Source organism: Lutra lutra, chromosome 2 (assembly GCF_902655055.1).
Source record: "Lutra lutra chromosome 2, mLutLut1.2, whole genome shotgun sequence".
Classification (NCBI taxonomy): Eukaryota; Metazoa; Chordata; class Mammalia; order Carnivora; family Mustelidae; genus Lutra; species Lutra lutra.
In genome coordinates this window covers 174,306,988-174,326,287 of record NC_062279.1, presented here as the reverse complement: position 1 = coordinate 174,326,287, position 19,300 = coordinate 174,306,988, and the positions used below count along the sequence as shown (strand labels likewise).

Here is a 19,300-nt window from a genome sequence, read left to right as displayed (position 1 = left end):
GCTAGTCAGTATTGTCCTGGCAATACTAAGTCATATGCCAAGTGGTCCAAAGTAAAATTTATCCACTGGTGAGATTATGTAGTAGATACTGGCAATACAAATTACCTCAAGGAGCTGCTGAAGATCTATTCAATTGGGAAATTTGAACAGTAGTAAACTTTATTCCTAAAACTAAATTTAATAAGGATTAGCTTGGAAGCAATTTAACACACCAGTTAAAGGCATGGGCTTTAGAATCAGGCAGACCAGACTCTGAGCCCAGTTATTAACATTTATATTATGACTATATGCATATAAAATCAGAGTTATCTCACAAATATACAGCCTAGCTATAACCACAGAGCCAATAATTCATGCCAATACTAGGTAATGGCAAATGTACAAAAGAAGACATTTAGATAAAGGATTCCTAGGAAAGAAAAGTGTTCTAATACCTAAGAAGAACAGTTTTTGTTACTTTGGAAAGGAAGTTATTGCATACAGACCCCACACAGAGATTTTAAAATTTCACAGATTAGTTTGGTAGACAAACTTTATATCAGGGAAAATTCTGAATACACCAGACCAAAGATGATACGGAATTACCTGTCTTATCGTGTCACCTTCCTGATTGCTAACAGTAATCATTTTATCTTCACCACCTAAAGCAAGCAGATTCTCTGCATTCCAACATCCGCATGTGATTCTCTTAGTATGTTTTCCTGAAAAAGAGAGGATTTTTGTACAGACACGTGGGTTTCTCAAAAAAATTAAAAGATCTGTGCTGTCAATCTAAAAGTCTAAGTAATAGGCCATCAATATTAAACAGACAAGGAATGCAAAATCTCATCAAAGTAGTTAGTGTCTAAGCAAGTCATTATTTAAAAGTCATTACCAAGTTCTAAAGCAATATAACGGTTTTCAACTAGTTAGGTGGGTATGAGCACAGGCTCTAACATGAAGAGATACTTGGCTCCTGGACAAGTTTGTTGGCTTACCATATAACCAAACCTCATATAACAATAATGTCTTACCACGAGCACTAAATCCCAAGGCACTCAAGTTACTTTACTACACTCAGTTTCACAGCGTGGTAGACACCTTGGTATAAACAGATTCAACATTCAGTTTGGGTTACTCATGTAAAACTAGAACACATTTGATTTCTGGTCATACTGAGGTGCAAATCTAAATGTACCTTACTGAGACTGGCATGGAGAACTGAGTCACTTAACTAGGAAGTGATACTAGAAGGAAGCGATAAGTATCAGGAGACTTTCCCGCTGAGGAATCTAGCCAGTACAAAAACTGTATTTTGGGGGTAAAAATCATATACTTGACACCGGGTGCATTTGTTGAAGGTCCTAGGACAGATAAATCCTTGAGTCTCAAGATCCATTCTACAATGAGGAGTAGATTGGTTAAGTCTACATATTCTGGAGCTAGCCTGCCTGCATTTGAATCTCAGCTCTTCCACTGACTATAAACACTGGGTAAGCTACCTAACATTTTTATTCCTTAGTCACATATCCATAAATTGGGGATAATAGTAGGGCCTGTCTCATAGAATTGAGGATCAAATGAGTTCAGGCATTTGGAAGAGTGCCAGGCATACAGAAAGTGCTAGAGAAGTTTAGCTAATTTTTATATAGCTTTTTTTTTTATATATACAGAAAGTGCTAGAGAAGTTTGCTGCTTTTTGAGAGCACAGACCACATTAACTTTATTCCTTCTCGCCCTTACAGAATTGAATACGGTACCTATGCTGGAAGTAGGTTCTAAAGAAGTAGTTGTTAATTAAGTAGACCCTGAGGCCAGAGTCCTGGTATGTCAGAAGCTCAGGAGGAGGACAGTGTGGCTGGAGCAGAGGAAGGAAGAGGAGAGGAGTCTGAGATGAAATCAGAGTTTGTAAGGCCAGGTCATGCGGGTGTTGGCTGGCCACTGTAAGGACCCTGGCTTTGACCCACTGGAAAGGACTGAGCAGAAAGCTCGTTCTGGTCCCTAGCTTGAGAATATTTTATAATGGGGAAAGAGCTGGAGCAGGGAAACCAGTTCCAAGAGCGCAGAAATGCACGTGGAAGATGTCCGAGGCTCACACACAGTGGTAACAGGAGAGATGGTTGAGAACAGCCTAGATTCTGGAAATATCTGAAGCAAGAGCCTACAAGATTTTCTGGCAAATTAGAAGTGGAAGGTATGAGAAAGAGGAGAGTCAAGGAGGATTCTAAAGTGTTAGCCTCAAGATCTGAAAGGATGGAATGTCATCAACGGTGAGAGGAGTAGCTGTGGTTAAGAACGGTTTTAGAGATATGAAATTTGAAGTGTTTACTGGACATCTTGTCAGAAATGTTGAATAAGCAGTGGATACAGGAGTCTAGAGATAGGAAGAGATCAGTATGGGACTGGTCAGGATTTGGCTGGCATTTCAAATCAGGAGACTAGGGCACAAATGCGAAGGGACCATTCAGAGAAGACGCTGAAATGGAGGAGAGTTTGGTGATCATAGATGAAGGGACTCGTGTCGTACTTTGCACTGGGCCCACAGAGATGCGCATTAGGAAGGGAAGAAGAGTGCACAAAGAAAGGTGGGAAAAAGCCAAAGACAAACTTCCTTCTATACCCCAGAAAGGGAGAAGAAAATCTCTTCTTCCCCCTTTCTGTATACCTCATGGCCTCTTTGTTTCTTCCAGGGCTCGGAACTCAGGTTAGCCTTAACATCAAGATCAGTTAACCTGTTTTGTGTGTCTACTTATAGTATTCTGGGCACTTTACACACACTGACTTATTTAAATAATATTAACTCACAGTTAATCTACTATGGTAACTGAAGTTTGAACCATGTTATTGGGAGACTGGCAGTATTTAATCAAACCGTAGTAAACAAATAATATAATATAATATAATATAATATAATATAATATAATATAATATAATATATAAGAGTCACACAACCTGAGAACTGCCTGTATGTGGTTTAGCTCAAGGGAGTAAATCAGTACAAGATGCAACAAGGTTAACAGATTTTAGTTACTGTGAGATGCTGGCAGCTCATGGTACCATGGAGGGGCTCTCTAGAGTGGAGAGCCTTGGATTTAGGAAAGTGAGTTATTTAAAAGGAAAAAAAGCAGAGCTACAAATCATAACCAACTCTGAGAAAGGCAGCTATATATTTAGCTAAAGGACCTAAGACATATAATTGACCTGAATAATCTCCTCAGGCCCATTTTATAATAAATGACTGAGAAGAGACCCAATATTCATATTAAATACAAAGACCACCTATAAAATTATGTATATGTGACAAATACTTGACACAAACTAATTATGCTTTGACAGATTATTTTCTTATATGTCAAGTGTCAGACTTTCTGGGGCCTATAAGTTAACTGGTAGGGTGTTCCTACAGATGAAGGGGGATACGAAAAAATGCCTAACTGAGGTCAAATAGTCAACTTATGGTGAAAGTGGATTTTTGTAACTCAAAATATTTTGTTTAGGTTTTCAAATGGATCAATGGCATTACCTTTTGGAGGGAGCACCAAAAATATAAATATTAAAGATATATATGTATGTGAAAAAAATTGAAATAAATTATGTGTCCTTACTAGTATTCTGAGGGCACTCTTATCTCCAGAGTTTAATTCCTTCCTTAGCAATAAATTATAATTATTTGGCCACCTGGGTATAATTAAGCCTGCTAGTTTCACTATTCACCAGCAGGATGTTATGATAATTGAAAAGAATCGATGTGTTTCTTCTTAGGTGTTCAGAAGGCAGATGGTAAGTGACCAGAGACTGGGGGAATCAAAGAGTCTGAACCCAGGTCAAACAAGGAACAAACACCCTCTAGTCATATACTCTGAGGTTCAATATAACTCACAGTGCATACTCAATTGGTGTTTAGAGAGAATAAGAGGTCAGAATTAAGAATCTAGATATATTCTGACCAAAACAGTCACCAAATGTTTCAGTCCATCTACTAACGTGCTGTCTATCCCATGTCCACAGGTACAATCTGCTGTTAATGTCCTGGTGTCCAAAGGCACAGGCTGACCTTAGAGCAACTATTCTGTGTGGCCTGGTAATTCTTCATAAACAGTGAAGAGGGATCTTGTAGTTTAGCTAGCTGTGAGGCTTACCCGGGCGAGTTTTACTGCTACACAATTTCCCTGGCGATATCAGAAAAATCTGAGGCATAAAACATTACATTTATGTAAAGCATCTCAAATACAGAGCGGTGTTTCCAGCTATAACCTACCCAGTACAGGAATCTTTCGAGATGTCTGACGATTATAAATAAGCAAATTTCCTTTAACGGTTCCAACGGCCAGGAAACTTCCAATTTTTGACCAAAGAAGGAAAGACATTTGATCCCTGTAACGTTAAGATATAAATCACTAAAAAACTCAGAATCATAATCTCCAGGTAGTTCTTTTAAAAAGTATTTCATGAATAATTTTAATATCTACTTAGAAACTGAAGTACAAAATTAGAACTTACTGCTTTAGGACAAAGACTAAGGGCTAAAGGCATTTTGGAGAAGCTATAAGATGATGTTATGGTCAGTTAGACCTAACATACATATGTAATAAATACAAACTCTACTTCAGTCATGCTGGAACCTCAAAGGTCATAAAACGAGTCATGATGAGACAGTTTGGTCAGACTGATAGTTGTAAATGTGGAAAAATCTTAATGGATGATGATGCCACAAGCTTTAACAACAACAACAAAGTAGGTTCCAGGGCGCCTGGATGGCTCAGTCGGTTAAGCGTCCAACTCTTGATTTCGGCTTCAGTCGTGATCTCAGGGTTGTGAGATTGAGCCCCGCATTGGGCTTCACATTGGGCATGGAATTTCTGCTTACGAGTCTCTCTCTCCCTCTCCCTCAGCTTTCCCCCAACCCCCGCTTAAAAAAAACGAAATAAAAAAAAAATGTGTTAAGTAGAGTCCTCTAACATATTACATTGGAAAAATCACTGAGAATTCATCACCTTAAATAGGACATATCTTTTCCAGCTCTGTCACTTTTTAAAGTTTTTATGTCAATTCCAAGTAGTTAAGAGTATAATATTAGTCTCAGGTGTGCAATACAGTGATTCAGCACTTCCATACATTACCCGGTGCTCATCACGACAACCACACTCCCCAATCCCCGTCACCTCTCTCACCACCAACTGTCATCATCTCCCTTCTGATAACCATCAGTTTGTTCTCATTAGATAACAGTGTTTCTTGTTTTGCCTCTTTTTTTTTCTTCCTTTGCTTGCTTTGTTTCTTAAATCCCACATAAGAGTAAAATCATATAGTGTTTGTCTTTCACTTGCTGACTTATTTCACTTAGCATTATACTCTAGCTCCACTGAGGCTGCAAATGGAAAGATTTCTTTTTTATGTCTGAGTAATATTCCATCATCTATATGTGTGTATATATCTGTGCATATACCTATAGATATACACATATGTACACACACATGCATACATGCATACTACATCTTCATCCAGTCATCAGTCAATGGACACTTGGGCTCTTTCCATAATTTGGCTATTGTTGATAATTCTGCTATAAACATCAGGGTGCATGTATCCCTTTGAATTCATATTTTTATATTATTTGGGTGAGTATCTAGAGTAGTATGATTGAAGGACTGAAGGGTAGTTCTTTTTTAACTTTTTTGAGGAAACTCCATACTGTTCTCCAGAGTGGCTGCACCAGTCTGCATTCCCACTGACAGTGCAAGATGGTTGCCCTCTCTCCACATCCTCGCCAACACCTATTGCTCTTTGTTTTTTATTTTAGCCATTCTGACAGGTGTGAGTGACAGATCCAGCCAAGCACCCCTATGGTGAATGATTTTTTTAAAAATATATTGTTGGATTGGGTTTGCTAGTATTTTACTGAGAATTTTTGCATCCATGTTCTTCAAGGATATTGGCCAATAGTTCTCTTTTTTTTTAGTGGAACCTTTATCTGGTTTTGGTATCAGGGTAGTGTTGGACTCATAGAATGAATTTGGAAGTTTTCTTTCCTTTTCCTTTTCTATTTTTTTGGTATATATATATATGTATATATATACACATATAAAATTTAGTTATTTATTTGACACAGAGAGATACAATGAGAGGGAACACAAGCAGGGGGAGTGGGAGAGGGAGAAGCAGGCTTCCCACTGAGCAGGGAGCCTGGGGCTCGATCCCAGGACCCTGGGATCATGACCTGAGCTGAAGGCAGTCACTTAATAACTGAGCTACCCAAGCACCCCTATTTTTTGGAATAGTTTGAGAAGAGGCATTAACTCTTCTTTAACTGTTTTGTAGAATTCACCAGTGAAGTCATTTGATCGTGGACTTTTGTATGTTGTGAATTTTTTGATTACTGACTCAATTTCTTTGCTGGTTATTGGTATGTTCAAGTGTTCTATTTCACCTCTTTCAGTCTGGATAATTCATTTGTTTCTAGGAATTTAATCATTTTTTCCAGGTTGTCCAATTTGTTGGCAAATAGTTTTTCATAATATTCTCTTATAATTGTTTGTATTTCTGTTATGTTGGTTGTTATTTCTCCTCTCTCATTTGTGATTTTGTTTATTTGGGTCCTTTCTCTTTTCTTTTTGATAACTCTGGCTAGAGGTTTATCAATATTATTGATTTTTTTCCCACAGAACTGGCTCCTGGTTTCATTGATCTGTTCTATTCCAAATCCTTTATTTCTGCTCTAATCTTTATTATTTCCTTCTTTCTGCTAGCTTCAGGCTTCACTTTTTGTTCTTTTTCTAGCTCCTTTAGCTGTAAGGTTAGGTTGTTTATTTCAGATTTTTCTTGCTTCTTGAGGTAAGCCTCTTTGCTATATGTTTCCCTGTTAGGATTGCTTATGCTGCATCTCAAAGGTTTTGGACCATTGTGTTTTCATTTTCATTTGTTTCCATGAACTTTTAAATTTCTTCTTTTATTTCTTAGATGAACCATTGTTTGGTAGCATGTTATTTAACTTCCATGTATTTGTGGTCTTTCCAGGTTTTTTCTTGTGGTTGACTTCTAGTTTCACAGTGTTGTGGTCAGAAAAGTTGCATGGTATGACTTCAATCTCCTATTTGTTGAGGCCTATTTTGTGACCTAATATGTGATCTCCATTCTGGAGAATGTTCCATATGCACTTAGAAAGAGTGTGTATTCTGGGGCACCTTGGTGGCTCAATCAGTTAAGCAAGCAACTCTTGATTTTGGCTTAGGTCATGATCTCAGGTTTGTGAGATTGAGCCCTGTGTTGGGTTCATCCACTGAGCGTGGGGTCTGTTTAAGATTCCCATTCTCTCTTTAAAAAAAAAAAAAAAAGAATGAGAGAATGTGTATTCTGCTGTTTTAGGATGAATGTTCCAAATATATGTTAAGTCCATCTGGTCCAGTATGTCATCAAGGCCATAAATTCCTTGTTGATTTTCTGTTTAGATGTTCTGTCCATTGATGTAAGTGGGGTGTTGAAGTCCCCTATGATTATTGTATTATTGATTAGTTCCCTTATGTTTGTTACTGTTTTATATATGTGGGTGCTCCTGTGCCAGGTGCTTAAATATTTATAATTGTTGTATCTCCTTGTCCCTTTTATTATTCACTAGTGTTCTTCTTTGTCTTTTGTTATAGTCTTCATGTTAAAGTTTGTCCAATACAAGTACTGCTCCTCTGGCTTTCTCTTGACATCCATTTGCATGATGTTTCTCTATCCCCCTCATTTTCAATCTGCAGGTGTCTTCAGGTCTAAAATGAATCTCTTGTAGGCAGCATATAGATGGGTCTTACTTTTTTTTTTTTTTTTTACATGCACTCTGCTATTGTGTTTTAGCTGTTCTATCCTCCAGTCATCTGCAGAAGCTCTCCTTGCTTGCTGTATGCAATGTTTGGCTCCTGATCTGAATGTGGTGAGTTTTAACTAGGTGTGCTTTTTCTGATTATGAAATGAGACCCGTCACCACCTCCACCAGAACTAAGACCCTGCAACACTCTCTGGCTGGGAAACATGGTGTAGGCCGGGGCTTGTGCTGGTACACTGGGACTGAGGTAAGCATCACTGAGAAAAGCAGTTCCACCAAAGCACAGGGAGTGCTTAGTGTAAGCAAGTTAGGCGGCCAGTTTCCACACTGCACTGCTTCTGCAGGTGGCTCTGTGTTTATGCTGAGCAGCAGGAGAGGGAAATGTGCTGACCTGCTCCTTTGTTCCTGGGGAGGTGTCTTCATGAATAATATCACTCAGGGACATGTTCTGAGAAGAGCAAATAATATCCCCATTTTGTACCCTGGGGTCTCTTGAGATGTTGTTTCCATGCTGTACATCCCTGTCATCTCACCAGGAGTGTGGCAGTACCTATCTATCCTAGCCAAGCCCAGTGACATTGAACACTCCAAGCTTTACGCCCCACTGGTTGCAAGAATTCATGAAATTCAGACCCTCTCACTTTCCAGGCCAAAGGCTTTGGGGAAATGTTCTACATCTGTGTTCCCCTGTGTGCTCCGCTCTCTGTTGCCCTTCTCTGCAACCATGGCTCCTTCCCCTCCACAGCAGCCAGGATCTGTTTCTTCACCATGCCTCCATACTTCTTACATTCTTTAGTATGGTCTCTTCTCTCCCTTTAGTTGTAGAGTTTGTCCCATCAGTCTTCTGGTTGACTTCTGGGGTATTTGGGATGATTTGATAGTTATTGAGCTGTATTTGTAGGAGGAGATGAGCCTAGGGTTCTCCTACTCCACTGCCGTCTTCCCATCTCTCCCACCTCTGTCACTATTAAGATTAGCTCACTCAGAAAGAGGTAGAAAGCACATTTGTCTACCACCAGTTCTTAAGTACATTCTAAGACCTACTGGTTGAACTTTTTTTTAAAAGATTTTTTTTTAATTTATTTGACAGACAGAGATCACAAGTAGGCAGAGAAGCAGGCAGAGAAAGAGGAGGAAGCAGGCTCCCTGCTGAGCAGAGAGCCCGACGCAGGGCTCGATCCCAGGACCCTGGCATCATGACCTGAGCTGAAGGTAGAGGCTTTAACCCACTGAGCCATCCAGGTGCCCCTACTGGTTGAACTTTTATATAGTTCTCTATTAAATGGAATCAGGACTCCTGGGAAATCGGACTCCTAGCTCATTCTCTAAATGGAGGGACAAAATCACAATGGGTATAGAAAAGTGGTTGCGAAAATCCAATCCCAAGACCAATAGCATCACTTGGGAACTTTAGAAATGCCAGTTCTCTGATCCCATCCTAGCCCTTCAGAATGAGAAACTCTGAGGGTGGCATCCACCCATCTGTGTTTCTTTTTCTTTTTTTTTTAAGATTTTATTTATTTATTTGACAGAGAGAGATCACAAGCAGGCAGAGAGGCAGGTAGAGAGAGAGGAGGAAGCAGGCTCCCTGCTGAGCAGAGAGCCCGATGCGGGGCTCGATCCCAGAACCCTGAGGTCATGACCTGAGCCGAAGGCAGCGGCTTAACCCACTGAGCCACCCAGGCGCCCCATCCTCATCTGTGTTTCAATAAGCACTTTGATACAGCTAAAGTTTGAGAACCACTGATAAATCATTACTGTTTACAGAAAGCAACGCTGCCCTCAAGAAAGCTGATAATATGGAAGACCAAAATTTCATTAAAGTATAAGAGAAGTTTGGTTGCAACAACAATATTCATATATTCAGTTGAATATGAATGAATATGAATAATATTCAGTTAGAAAATTATTTCTAATAAGTACTAATATCCCAGGCTGCTGGGTTTAATTTATAAAGTGCATGTTTTTAAAAGACCAATATGCTTGTTTCTCTATCTGTTTGAGCAGGTGTGACAGCCATGAGAATACGCCTCTTAGGTCTCTAGCTATGGAAAGTGTAACTGATGAAGGCCTCCACTGGAATCCACCACTTTGACGTGCTAGGGCCATGCCTTCCCGTGGGCTGTTCCCAGACAGTAACTGAGTGGGCAGGGATACTATTGAGGCCCATTTCTGGGAAACACAGGGTTCCACTGATGGGTACCTCTGGCTTAAAGTCTCCTCAGAGGCCTAGTTGAACTTAGAATTGGGCTACAGTATAAGATGCTTCTACCCAATGTTTCTTCCTTCCCTCTCCCCTTTACAAGGATCAGACATGCACTGTGGTCTGATGGCTTTTCTAACCTGCCCCCTCTATGTTTCCTCAGAGGCATTTCCTATAATAAATCTCACATGCTCAATCCTATTTGAGATTGAGAAAACATGAACAGAAAGAATTGTGAGCAAGATAAATAGCGCCAGAGAGAGGAGGAACTGTGTGAGAAGCACAAGTCGTGATCAGCACCAGCGGTCACACTGAATAAGAGCAGAGTGACAACAGTCCATTCCATAGTCTATCGTTACTAACAGTCACATGACAACCAACTAGAAAAGGAGTTAAACAGTGTGTTCCAAGAAGATCAAGTAACCAAATATCCTCAAAAGAAGAACCAGCTGAACAGACTCCATCTTCCTTTTCTTCAGAGAAAAGGCCTCTAGAAGGCCCTACAAATTACTGTAAGATGCTATGGCACATTTAAGTTCCCAGTAATGCTTGCAGATCAGGATAATATATAGGAATTACACGTACTTTTGGCCAAGTTAAACTTAAAGAATATATTATTCAAGGGAAATGCACATGGCTACAAAAAAAAAAATGCAACCTGTATGAAAGGCACAGGCTTAAGAAAGTCTTGCTGATAAGACAAATGAAGATCAATTAGGAAAGAAGCTGGGTAGACTGACCAATACTCAGGTCTGAATGGCCATGGGAGAAGGAACCATGCCCATAAGTCAACCACAAATTAATTGGCTGATGAATGCGATGCTGTATTTAGTGTTTTCTCTGGAAAGACTGCTGTACTCCAGGGACATAACTCTTATAAGTCTAAGGAGGATCAAGGGAAGTACCACTATAATTCTAAGAAGTTATAAAAATACATGCAGTAAAAATTAATCCACTTAATCCATTGTGTTACCATAATAATTTAAGATAGTTAAGTGACATCATAGTAAGTTTTGCAATGATTACATTTGAATACACTTTGTGTATTATTTAAGATGTTCAAAGGGCTCAAAAGAATAAATTCCAATTAAATTTCTAAATGGAATTTAAGTTTTTCAAGGAAATTTGTTTGCCAAATGAATATATTAAAGAAAAACTGATATTCAAAATCGTGTTTAAGTATCTTAGTATAATATTGACCTTTAAATTAAAAAACAAATATAAAAAAAAAACAAATATGGGGGTGTGACTTTGTATATACAAAAGTCCTTTAGGTATTAAATATTAATATAAACTAATAATTAATTGGTTCCACCTCAATAATTACAATAACATCTACCAATCATTCAGTTCTTAATTTCATGCCTGGCCATGACGCACAATTAAACGTCCCAACAACTCTGAGATGATGTGAGGAAATGGATCTGTGGGAAGCTAGACAGCAGAGGTAGATATACACCAGTCTGAGACACCTTGGATTAATTATGCATTTTTCTCTGGGTGAGCATGTGTTCTTGCTGATGCTGAATTTGGTTCAAGAACCAGTATTTGATGTTTATAAATATTCTTTTTGAACTGAAGAGCAGAGTATGTAAAATCTTTCTAAAAAGTGACATATACCCAAAGTGCAAAAGGACAGAGCAAGAAATGAAGGTTCTCAAGCCTGGCAAGACTTCACGATGGGTGGGCAGTATTACCCGTGAGTGCACGCCTCATGCGTCAATCTGGAGGGTTAAGGGAAACAACGCTAAGGTCACCTTTGGTCCTGTTCTGCATGGCCACCTGGCTTTCTCTGGGTTGTTACTCCTTGGCAAACTGGAAATTTACAGTCTTATCTTTCAACATGTGTGTGGCCTATCTGCATGTCACGTGACACCATGAGGCAGCTATTATTACACACATTCCATAGAGATGAAGAAACTGAGGTCTAGAGAGAGGTAAAGCTACTCGTTCAAGGTTGAATGGCCAAGTTTTAGTTGTAAATAAATGTTTCTATTTCATATGTTAAAGTGGTTCTATTTTAGCAGAGATCTGTAATTTCTTCTGTTTGCCAGTATATTTTCCATTTGGGAACTGTCCCACCTTTATCCCACTCTTCACCTGCTGGGATTTTTAATCCCATAGCCCTGTCTACCCTACTCAGAGACCTTTTGAGTAACCGAGTGGACACGGATAAGGTGATGGGGATATGTTCTCTTCGGTGTAACTTGCTGTGAAGATAAGCCAATAGTTGGCAGCAGCATAGAGTCTGACTTAGAATAAAGTCAATACAGAGAAAGGAAGAGCTCAGAGATGGAGAGTCTTGACTGCATCCCTAGAACCCCTAAATCCAGCAATGCCTGAGGCCAATCCCATTTCCAGAATTTTCCATATGTTTTGTCTCATCTTTGGACATTTTAGTCTGTTCCAGTGAAAGCAAATTTTAAGAAGCTACTTATATTTTACAATCCTAACAATTTATTCTAATTAATTGGGCAAAATCAATAGGATTATATGTAACAATAAAAAAAAGAAATAAACTTTCTTTCATGGGAAAGCATCTCACAAACGCATCTTTATAATAATAGCAGTAAGCATTGTTAGCATCAGACCTACAAATAATATTTATAAGTGAAGATTTAAAATAAAAGTTATTCTTACCTCATACCACTGTCTAACTGGCTGGTTTTATTTGTGTTGGCATCCCATAGATAAATGCAACTAGATTTCTCAGCAATCACTGCTAGGATATCTCCATCTTTGTCCCAATCCATAGCAACACAGTTACTTTTTAAAAAAAAAAGCAAAATATCACTATACATTTTCTTAAAGTAAGGGAAAGAAATTTAAATGCCTATTTACAATTTTTATCTACAATAAGATCATCCAATTTTGAGTAGGTCATAAACTTCCTAAAGTGAGAACTACAACTCACTATTCACTGCTTAGATAACACTAATTTTTTTTTTTTTTTTAGAAAGAGAGTGTGCAAACAGAGAAGGGAGGGGACACAGGGAGAGAGAATCTTAAGCAGATTCCACACTGAGCATGGAGCCCGATGTGGGGCTCCATCCCATGACCCTGAGATCATGACCTGAGCTGAAACCAAGAGTCGAATGCTTAACCAACTGAGCCATCCAGGTGCCCCACCAAGTTAAATATTTTATTGTTGTTGAGGGAATGGGAAAAAATTTTAATTCTATTTTAAATATCATTTATATATACTACACTAAATATAATTATACCTAGTAAGCAGATTTTCTTAGATCCTATAAAGAACTTGGTCTTTTGGTAAAACAAACCCATAGAGCACCTCTACAAAGGAATCACATTGGAATCAAGAGGTAATTTGTTTGACCAAGTGCTGAAAGGTTATTTCAGATTTACAGAGAGAAAAAGAAGGTACTGATAAAAAATGAGTTTCATCTAGTTAATTTGTGTATAAAACAGATCATGGCTGGGTAGATATGGGATTGTAAATAATAGAAAACCTAGATTACACATGTTATTTCATTTTATAGCATCTTGCCATAATAGATTAAGAGTGATTCAACTAAAATGACTTAAAGAGTTATAAATAGGAAATGCTTTTTAAATATGATACTGTTTAAAATTATTTCAAAGAGCTTATTATAAATCAAAAACTTCCTTGAGGATTAACTTTTTCTTCTCTGATGTTATTTTTCACTTTGAGACTCTGCTCTGGGATATTGGCTAAGCCAAACTCAGATTAATAAGACAATAAACTAAGACAACTGGGAGTTACTTTGGTCTTTTTTTTTTTTTTTTTTCGAAATGTTAAAATATGTTTGGGGATCTTCGTTTTCTCTAGTATTTTCAGACCTTACGTAGAAGTCTTTCTCCCCATCTTCCTCCACCCCCCACTGCTGGCTGCCCAAAGCACACATACTCTCTTTAAAAAAAAAAAAAAAGTTTAACAATGACATAGGGGCGCCTGGGTGGCTCAGTTGGTTAAGCATCTGCATTTGGCTCAGGTCATGATCCCAGGGTCCTGGGATCAAGCCCTGTATTGGGCTCCCTGCTCAGCAGGAAGCCTGCTTCTCCCTCTGCCTCCTGCTCCCCGTGCTTGTTCTCACTCTTTCTCTGACAAATAAATAAAATCTAAAAAAAAAGTTTAAAATGTATGGTGAAAGCAACTATTTTCCAACAATTTATGAGAGGAAACAGTACAGTGATGTGGGCTTATCTTTTCTGCCTATGCACAAAATAAGGCTTGTTTATAATTAAATAAGAATCTTTCATATAGATTTATTTATAATTCTACCTTAAAGCTTCCCTGCAAGAGTACAGAGATTATAAATATCAACTCTAACGCATATGCTATATGTCTACATATTTCACTAACAACTTATGTATAAAACAACAAATCCCTGGGGTGCCTGGGTGGTGTAGTCAGTTGGTTTTGGCTCAGGTCGAGATCTCAGGGTTGGGAGACGGAGGAGCCCCACCTCGGGCTCCGTGCTGGGCATAGAGTTGGCTTGGGATTCCCTCTCCTTTTCCCTCTGCCCCTCCTGCTTATGTTCTATTCTAAAAATAAGTAAATGAATATTAAAAAAACAAACAAAACAAATCCCTTTGCAAAGGAAGAAAGCAAAAGAAGAGATAGATTATATATGAGTTGTAAAATTCTATTTGATTACAGCTTTAAGGCAATAATACTTTTTTTTATCTTTTAGGAAAGAAAGCTTGAAAAAGCTTTCGATCTACCTCTGTACTTACCCAGGTAAGTTGATTTCACTTCTTTTTTGACCATGGCGATCAAAGATTTTCACAATATGATCAGCTCTAAAAGTAATTAGAACATAAAAATATAATTTGAGTGTTTCTTCTTATAAATGTATATTAAAAAATTAAGCTGACATCTACGTAATTTCAGTGTTCTCTCATGACAGTTTCATAATTTGTATCTACAAAGTTATTACCAGGGAAAAGATTTTATGAACTGTGATATTAGTGGAAGTGAATGTATCATTTTTCCCACTATACAACCATCACACAAGAACTTCTACTAAATAAATGGCATGGTTATGCAGGCATACAACCGCCTGAAGTCAGGATGATTGACTTAAAATATTCACTGATTTCTTACCCTGTTACAGCAAGGTAGTTTCCTGATGTTTTTTGCCAGGTGAACTGTATTGGTGTGCCAAGCCAAGTCTTTTCCAGCAGTGAGAAAACACGCTAAAAAGATAAAAGTAATTTTTATATTTTCCAAACATACAATTTAAGGGTTGATCAAAGATATCAAAACGTGATCTTGAAAACAGCAGGGTTCAAGATGGCAAAAGCTTATTATTAGAGCTAACCTGGAAAAAGTCAATAACGTAACAGACAAAATGACTAATTGGATCAACCAATCAACAAACTTCTACAATCTAGTTGTTTGTATGGACAAACAAAAAACTTTGTATGAAGTATGGACCTCAATACACAGGTAAGCATTTATTATAAATATATTATTATAATATATAAATTTATAATATTATATAAATATAAATTTTGCTTTTAAATGTTTTTGAATATTTTAGAAAAATTACAGTTTTAATATTTTATATGCTAAAGTAAAATAATTTAAACTTGAATTCAGCTAATAATCAGTAGCATGGACTTATAAAAATTTTTTATTTAAATTCAGTTAATTACCATAAAGTGTATTATTAGTTTCAGAGATAGAGGTCAGTGATTCATCAGTCTTATATAATACCTAGTGCTCATTACAGCATGTGCCCTCTTTAATGTCCATCGCCCTATGTTCCCTATGATTGAGAGTCTCTTATGGTTTGTCTCCCTCTCTGGTTTCGTCATGTTTTTCTTTTTTTCCCCACCTTCCCCTATGATCCTGTTTTGTCTCTTAAATTCCACAAGTGAGTGAAATCATATAATTGTCTTTCTCTTATTTTGCATAATACACTCTAGCTCCACCCATGTTGTTGCAAATGGCAAGATTTTTTGGATGGCTGAATAATATTCCATCGTGTGTATGTGTACATACATACATATATATATTTCTTTATCCATTCATCTATTGTTGGACATCTGAACTCTTTCTGTGTTTGGCTATTGTGGACATTGCTGCTATAAACATGGGGGAATAGCATGGATTTTTTTATTTGTATTTTTTTTATTTTTAAAGATTATATTTATTTATTTGACAGACAGAGATCACAAGTAGACAGAGAAGCAGGCAGAGAGAGAGGAGGAAGCAGGCTCCCTGCGGGGCTCGATCCCCGGACTGAAGGCAGAGGCTTTAACCCACTGAGCCACCCAGGCACCCCAATACCATAGATTAAACTTAACAAAACTACCATTTAAAACATCTTAACCATGATAAAAATATAAATACTTCATTCAAAATTTTCTCCCTTTGCCCATTAGTTATATGTACTTAATCATTAAGTGTATAATTTAGCTATTGAGTGGACAGTCTATCAACTGAAAAGCCTTTCTTTTCGCTCAGTCCAGAACTGGGGTATCCAATTCGGAAGCCACAAAACAAAGCTGGACTTGAAATTTTATTGAGGGCTTGAAATGTAGGTAGTCTGAATTCATATGTGTTGTAAATGTAGACTACACATGCCTTTCAAGGAATATAAAAAAATGTAAACTATTCCATTGATAATATTTTATACTGATTACATATTGAGATAATATTTTGGAAATACTGGATAAAACAAAATAGTATTTAAATTAATCTTACCTGTTTCTTTTCGAACATTTTAATGTGGCTACTAAAAATTTTAAATTACATTGGCTCACAGGAGATTTACATCAAACAATATTGATCTAGAACAATTAAGTACAGCTTGAATGAAAAAATTTAGATTTTAATATTAAATTATAAACATATCTAGGCACATGACGTTTACACAGTACTACAGGAGGCTTGACAATCTGAGTGGCCACACAAAACTGATCCAATGCTTGAAATTAAACACCAAGGGGCACCTGGCTAAGTGTCATGCTCTTGATTTCTGCTCAGGTCATGCTCTCAGGGTTCTGAAATTGAGCCCTGCACTCAGCAGGGAGTGTGCCTGAGATTTTCTCTCCCCCTCCTTCCTTGCCCCTCTCCCTGCTCACCCATGTTCTCTTTCTAAAAATCATCAATCAATCATTTTTTTTAATTAAACACCAATCAATAAGAATTCGGTATGTTCGGGGCACCTGGGTGGCTCAGTGGGTTAAGCCGCCGCCTTCGGCTCAGGTCATGATCTCAGGGTCCTGGGATCGAGCCCCGCATCGGGCTCTCTGCTCAGCAGGGAGCCTGCTTCCTCCTCTCTCTCTGCCTGCTTATGATCTCTGTCTGTCAAATATATAAATAAATAAAATCTTAAAAAAAAAAAAAAGAATTCGGTATGTTAAGTAGATGAAATCCACCTCTATGGGAAGGAGTGTTCTATAATCAGTGCATTTTGTGGAGCTTGAAAACACTTTGAAGGCACCGGGATAAAAAAGCACAAAGGCATCTTTTGCAGTTTTGTGACCACAAGGACGCTGGAACCCCCTTCATGCAAGTGAGGGATCCTTAAATTTCATTAGCTTCGTGGTAGATCTCTCCTGGCTGTGATCTTACGTATCTTTCTTCTGTGGAGTTACATTTACATGCTCCGTACACACTACAATCAAAGAGTGTAGCTTCACAACCAGAAAACCAAGGTTTGAATTTTGCTTTTTACTTCTCAGCTGTAGGGCTTAAAACACGTCGCTTAAATGGCCTCAAGCACAAAATTCTCAATTGTAAACCAAGAATAATTATCTCCTTCATTCTGATATTTCATAAATTGTGCAGTGTTTTTTGAAATGTTATGATTACCGGTCTGTCAATTCCAATTTCCATGCTAAGAGCCAGGAGGAATCATTAGGACTTAATTTTTAAATTGAACTGCCGTTTCTTTGCCAGATCAGGGCAGAGAGCTATTGCTGTCGTAAAGCAGAGGGTTTTGGAAATGAGCTGCAGCCAGTGACCCAGGATGGGGTTCACCAGAAGCCCAAGTGTAGGAACGGTGTGTGCCGATGATGCTGCTCTCGAGCGGACCTGCGTGTTCAAGTGCAGATTTCTCCGCGAATTATGTACATTAGCCACTGAGTGATTTGTACATTCAAGTAGTCACAGGCCATACAATTTGACATTATCCTTTCGGAAGGTTTTCACTCTGTTTATGGCTGAGCAGCAGCGCAGCTTGCCAGGGGCTCAGAGACAGGGAAAGCAGCATCTCTGATGCAGTCAATTTCACTGCGACCCTCCAAGCATACCGCTCTCTCCGCGGCGCGAAGTTCAGGGGGCTTTCTGACCCACTCCGCTCATTTCAAGCAGTGCCTTCAACTCCGTTCGCGGTCCCAGAAATGAGGCCTCTCTCTCCGCCTTCTCCTCCTCTCCAATTTTCTTTCTTTTCCCCTCCTTCTTCAACTTCGCCCCCGCTTTTCCCCCTCCCCGGCCACCCAGCTGTCTTCCCCATTCCTAACGCACTCTGGAGGGGTGGGGTGGGGGCACAGGCCCCTATCCTCAAACTGATGCTCAGCGGGCTACGAGCCAGTGGCCGCGTTTTCCCGCCTCCCCATCCCCGAGTTTGTAAGTTATTTACCTTCATCTCAAGGCTCGAGCGGCCGCGCGATGTAGCAAATGCGCAGGCGCACCTGGTCTGCACCAAAAGGGCTAACGCGTTCCCGTCACCCAGGAGACCGCGCGAGCAGTGACCAATCAGCGAACAGCAGCTGAAGGGCGGTGCTTCGCAGGAGCCTCCGCAGGGGAGGGCGGGAGGCAGGGGACCTGGAATCACGTGACGCTGTCAGCGTTAGGCCCCGAAAGATTGCGCGTCTGGAGGCCCTGCTGCGCCCTTGCTTCCTGGTTGGGCTCTGATTGGATGAGAGCGAGGGACTCGCCCGAGAGAGGTGGGCTCTATGAGCCCGGAAAGGCGCCTGCGTAAATTTCGCTTTCTGGTTGCTAAGCTGCCAAGGGTGGCGGGTGGGGGCGCCCAGAGTCAAGGAAACGAAGAAGCGCTGACTGTTGGGTGAACCGAGAACGGAAATTTGCTCTTGGAGCAAATACTCTTACACAGTACGCGCTAAGAGGACTTGGACGGGCCCATGTCTCATCTCTTCAAGCTTCTGGGCTAGAAGAAATAGGATGTTGAGAAATAGTTCTTTCCCACCCCCGCAGGCGTTAATAGGCCAACTAAATTGGGCAAGAAAAATGAGCACTGAGTGCTTCTCTCTTTACACTTTGGACCTGGCAGCTTTTCCCTAAATGTTATACCCTGCCATAGATTTGTGCTTATATAGTCCTGATTTTAGTAATTTGAGTGCTTTCTTGTTTTTCC

General features: G+C 39.2%; 1 protein-coding gene across 2 annotated transcripts in view; it reads right to left on the bottom strand.

Annotated features, from left to right (window-relative positions):
- WDR19 (WD repeat domain 19) overlaps positions 1-18,642 on the bottom strand; it is a 95,590-nt gene extending 76,948 nt beyond the window's left edge. Inside the window, exons 1-6 of one of the 2 annotated variants that reach the window (XM_047719122.1) lie at positions 18,566-18,642; positions 15,076-15,167; positions 14,706-14,771; positions 12,627-12,752; positions 4,238-4,353; positions 586-701 (exon numbers count right to left, since the gene is read on the bottom strand). In XM_047719122.1, the coding sequence (XP_047575078.1) occupies positions 586-701; positions 4,238-4,353; positions 12,627-12,752; positions 14,706-14,771; positions 15,076-15,167; positions 18,566-18,571 (522 nt within the window). In that variant the 5' untranslated portion in view covers positions 18,572-18,642. Of the gene's footprint in view, positions 1-585; positions 702-4,237; positions 4,354-12,626; positions 12,753-14,705; positions 14,772-15,075; positions 15,168-17,796; positions 17,819-18,565 lie in introns of those variants that run through there. The other variant, XM_047719121.1, reaches the window with a different exon arrangement.
- Between the last annotated feature and the right edge of the window lie 658 nt (positions 18,643-19,300).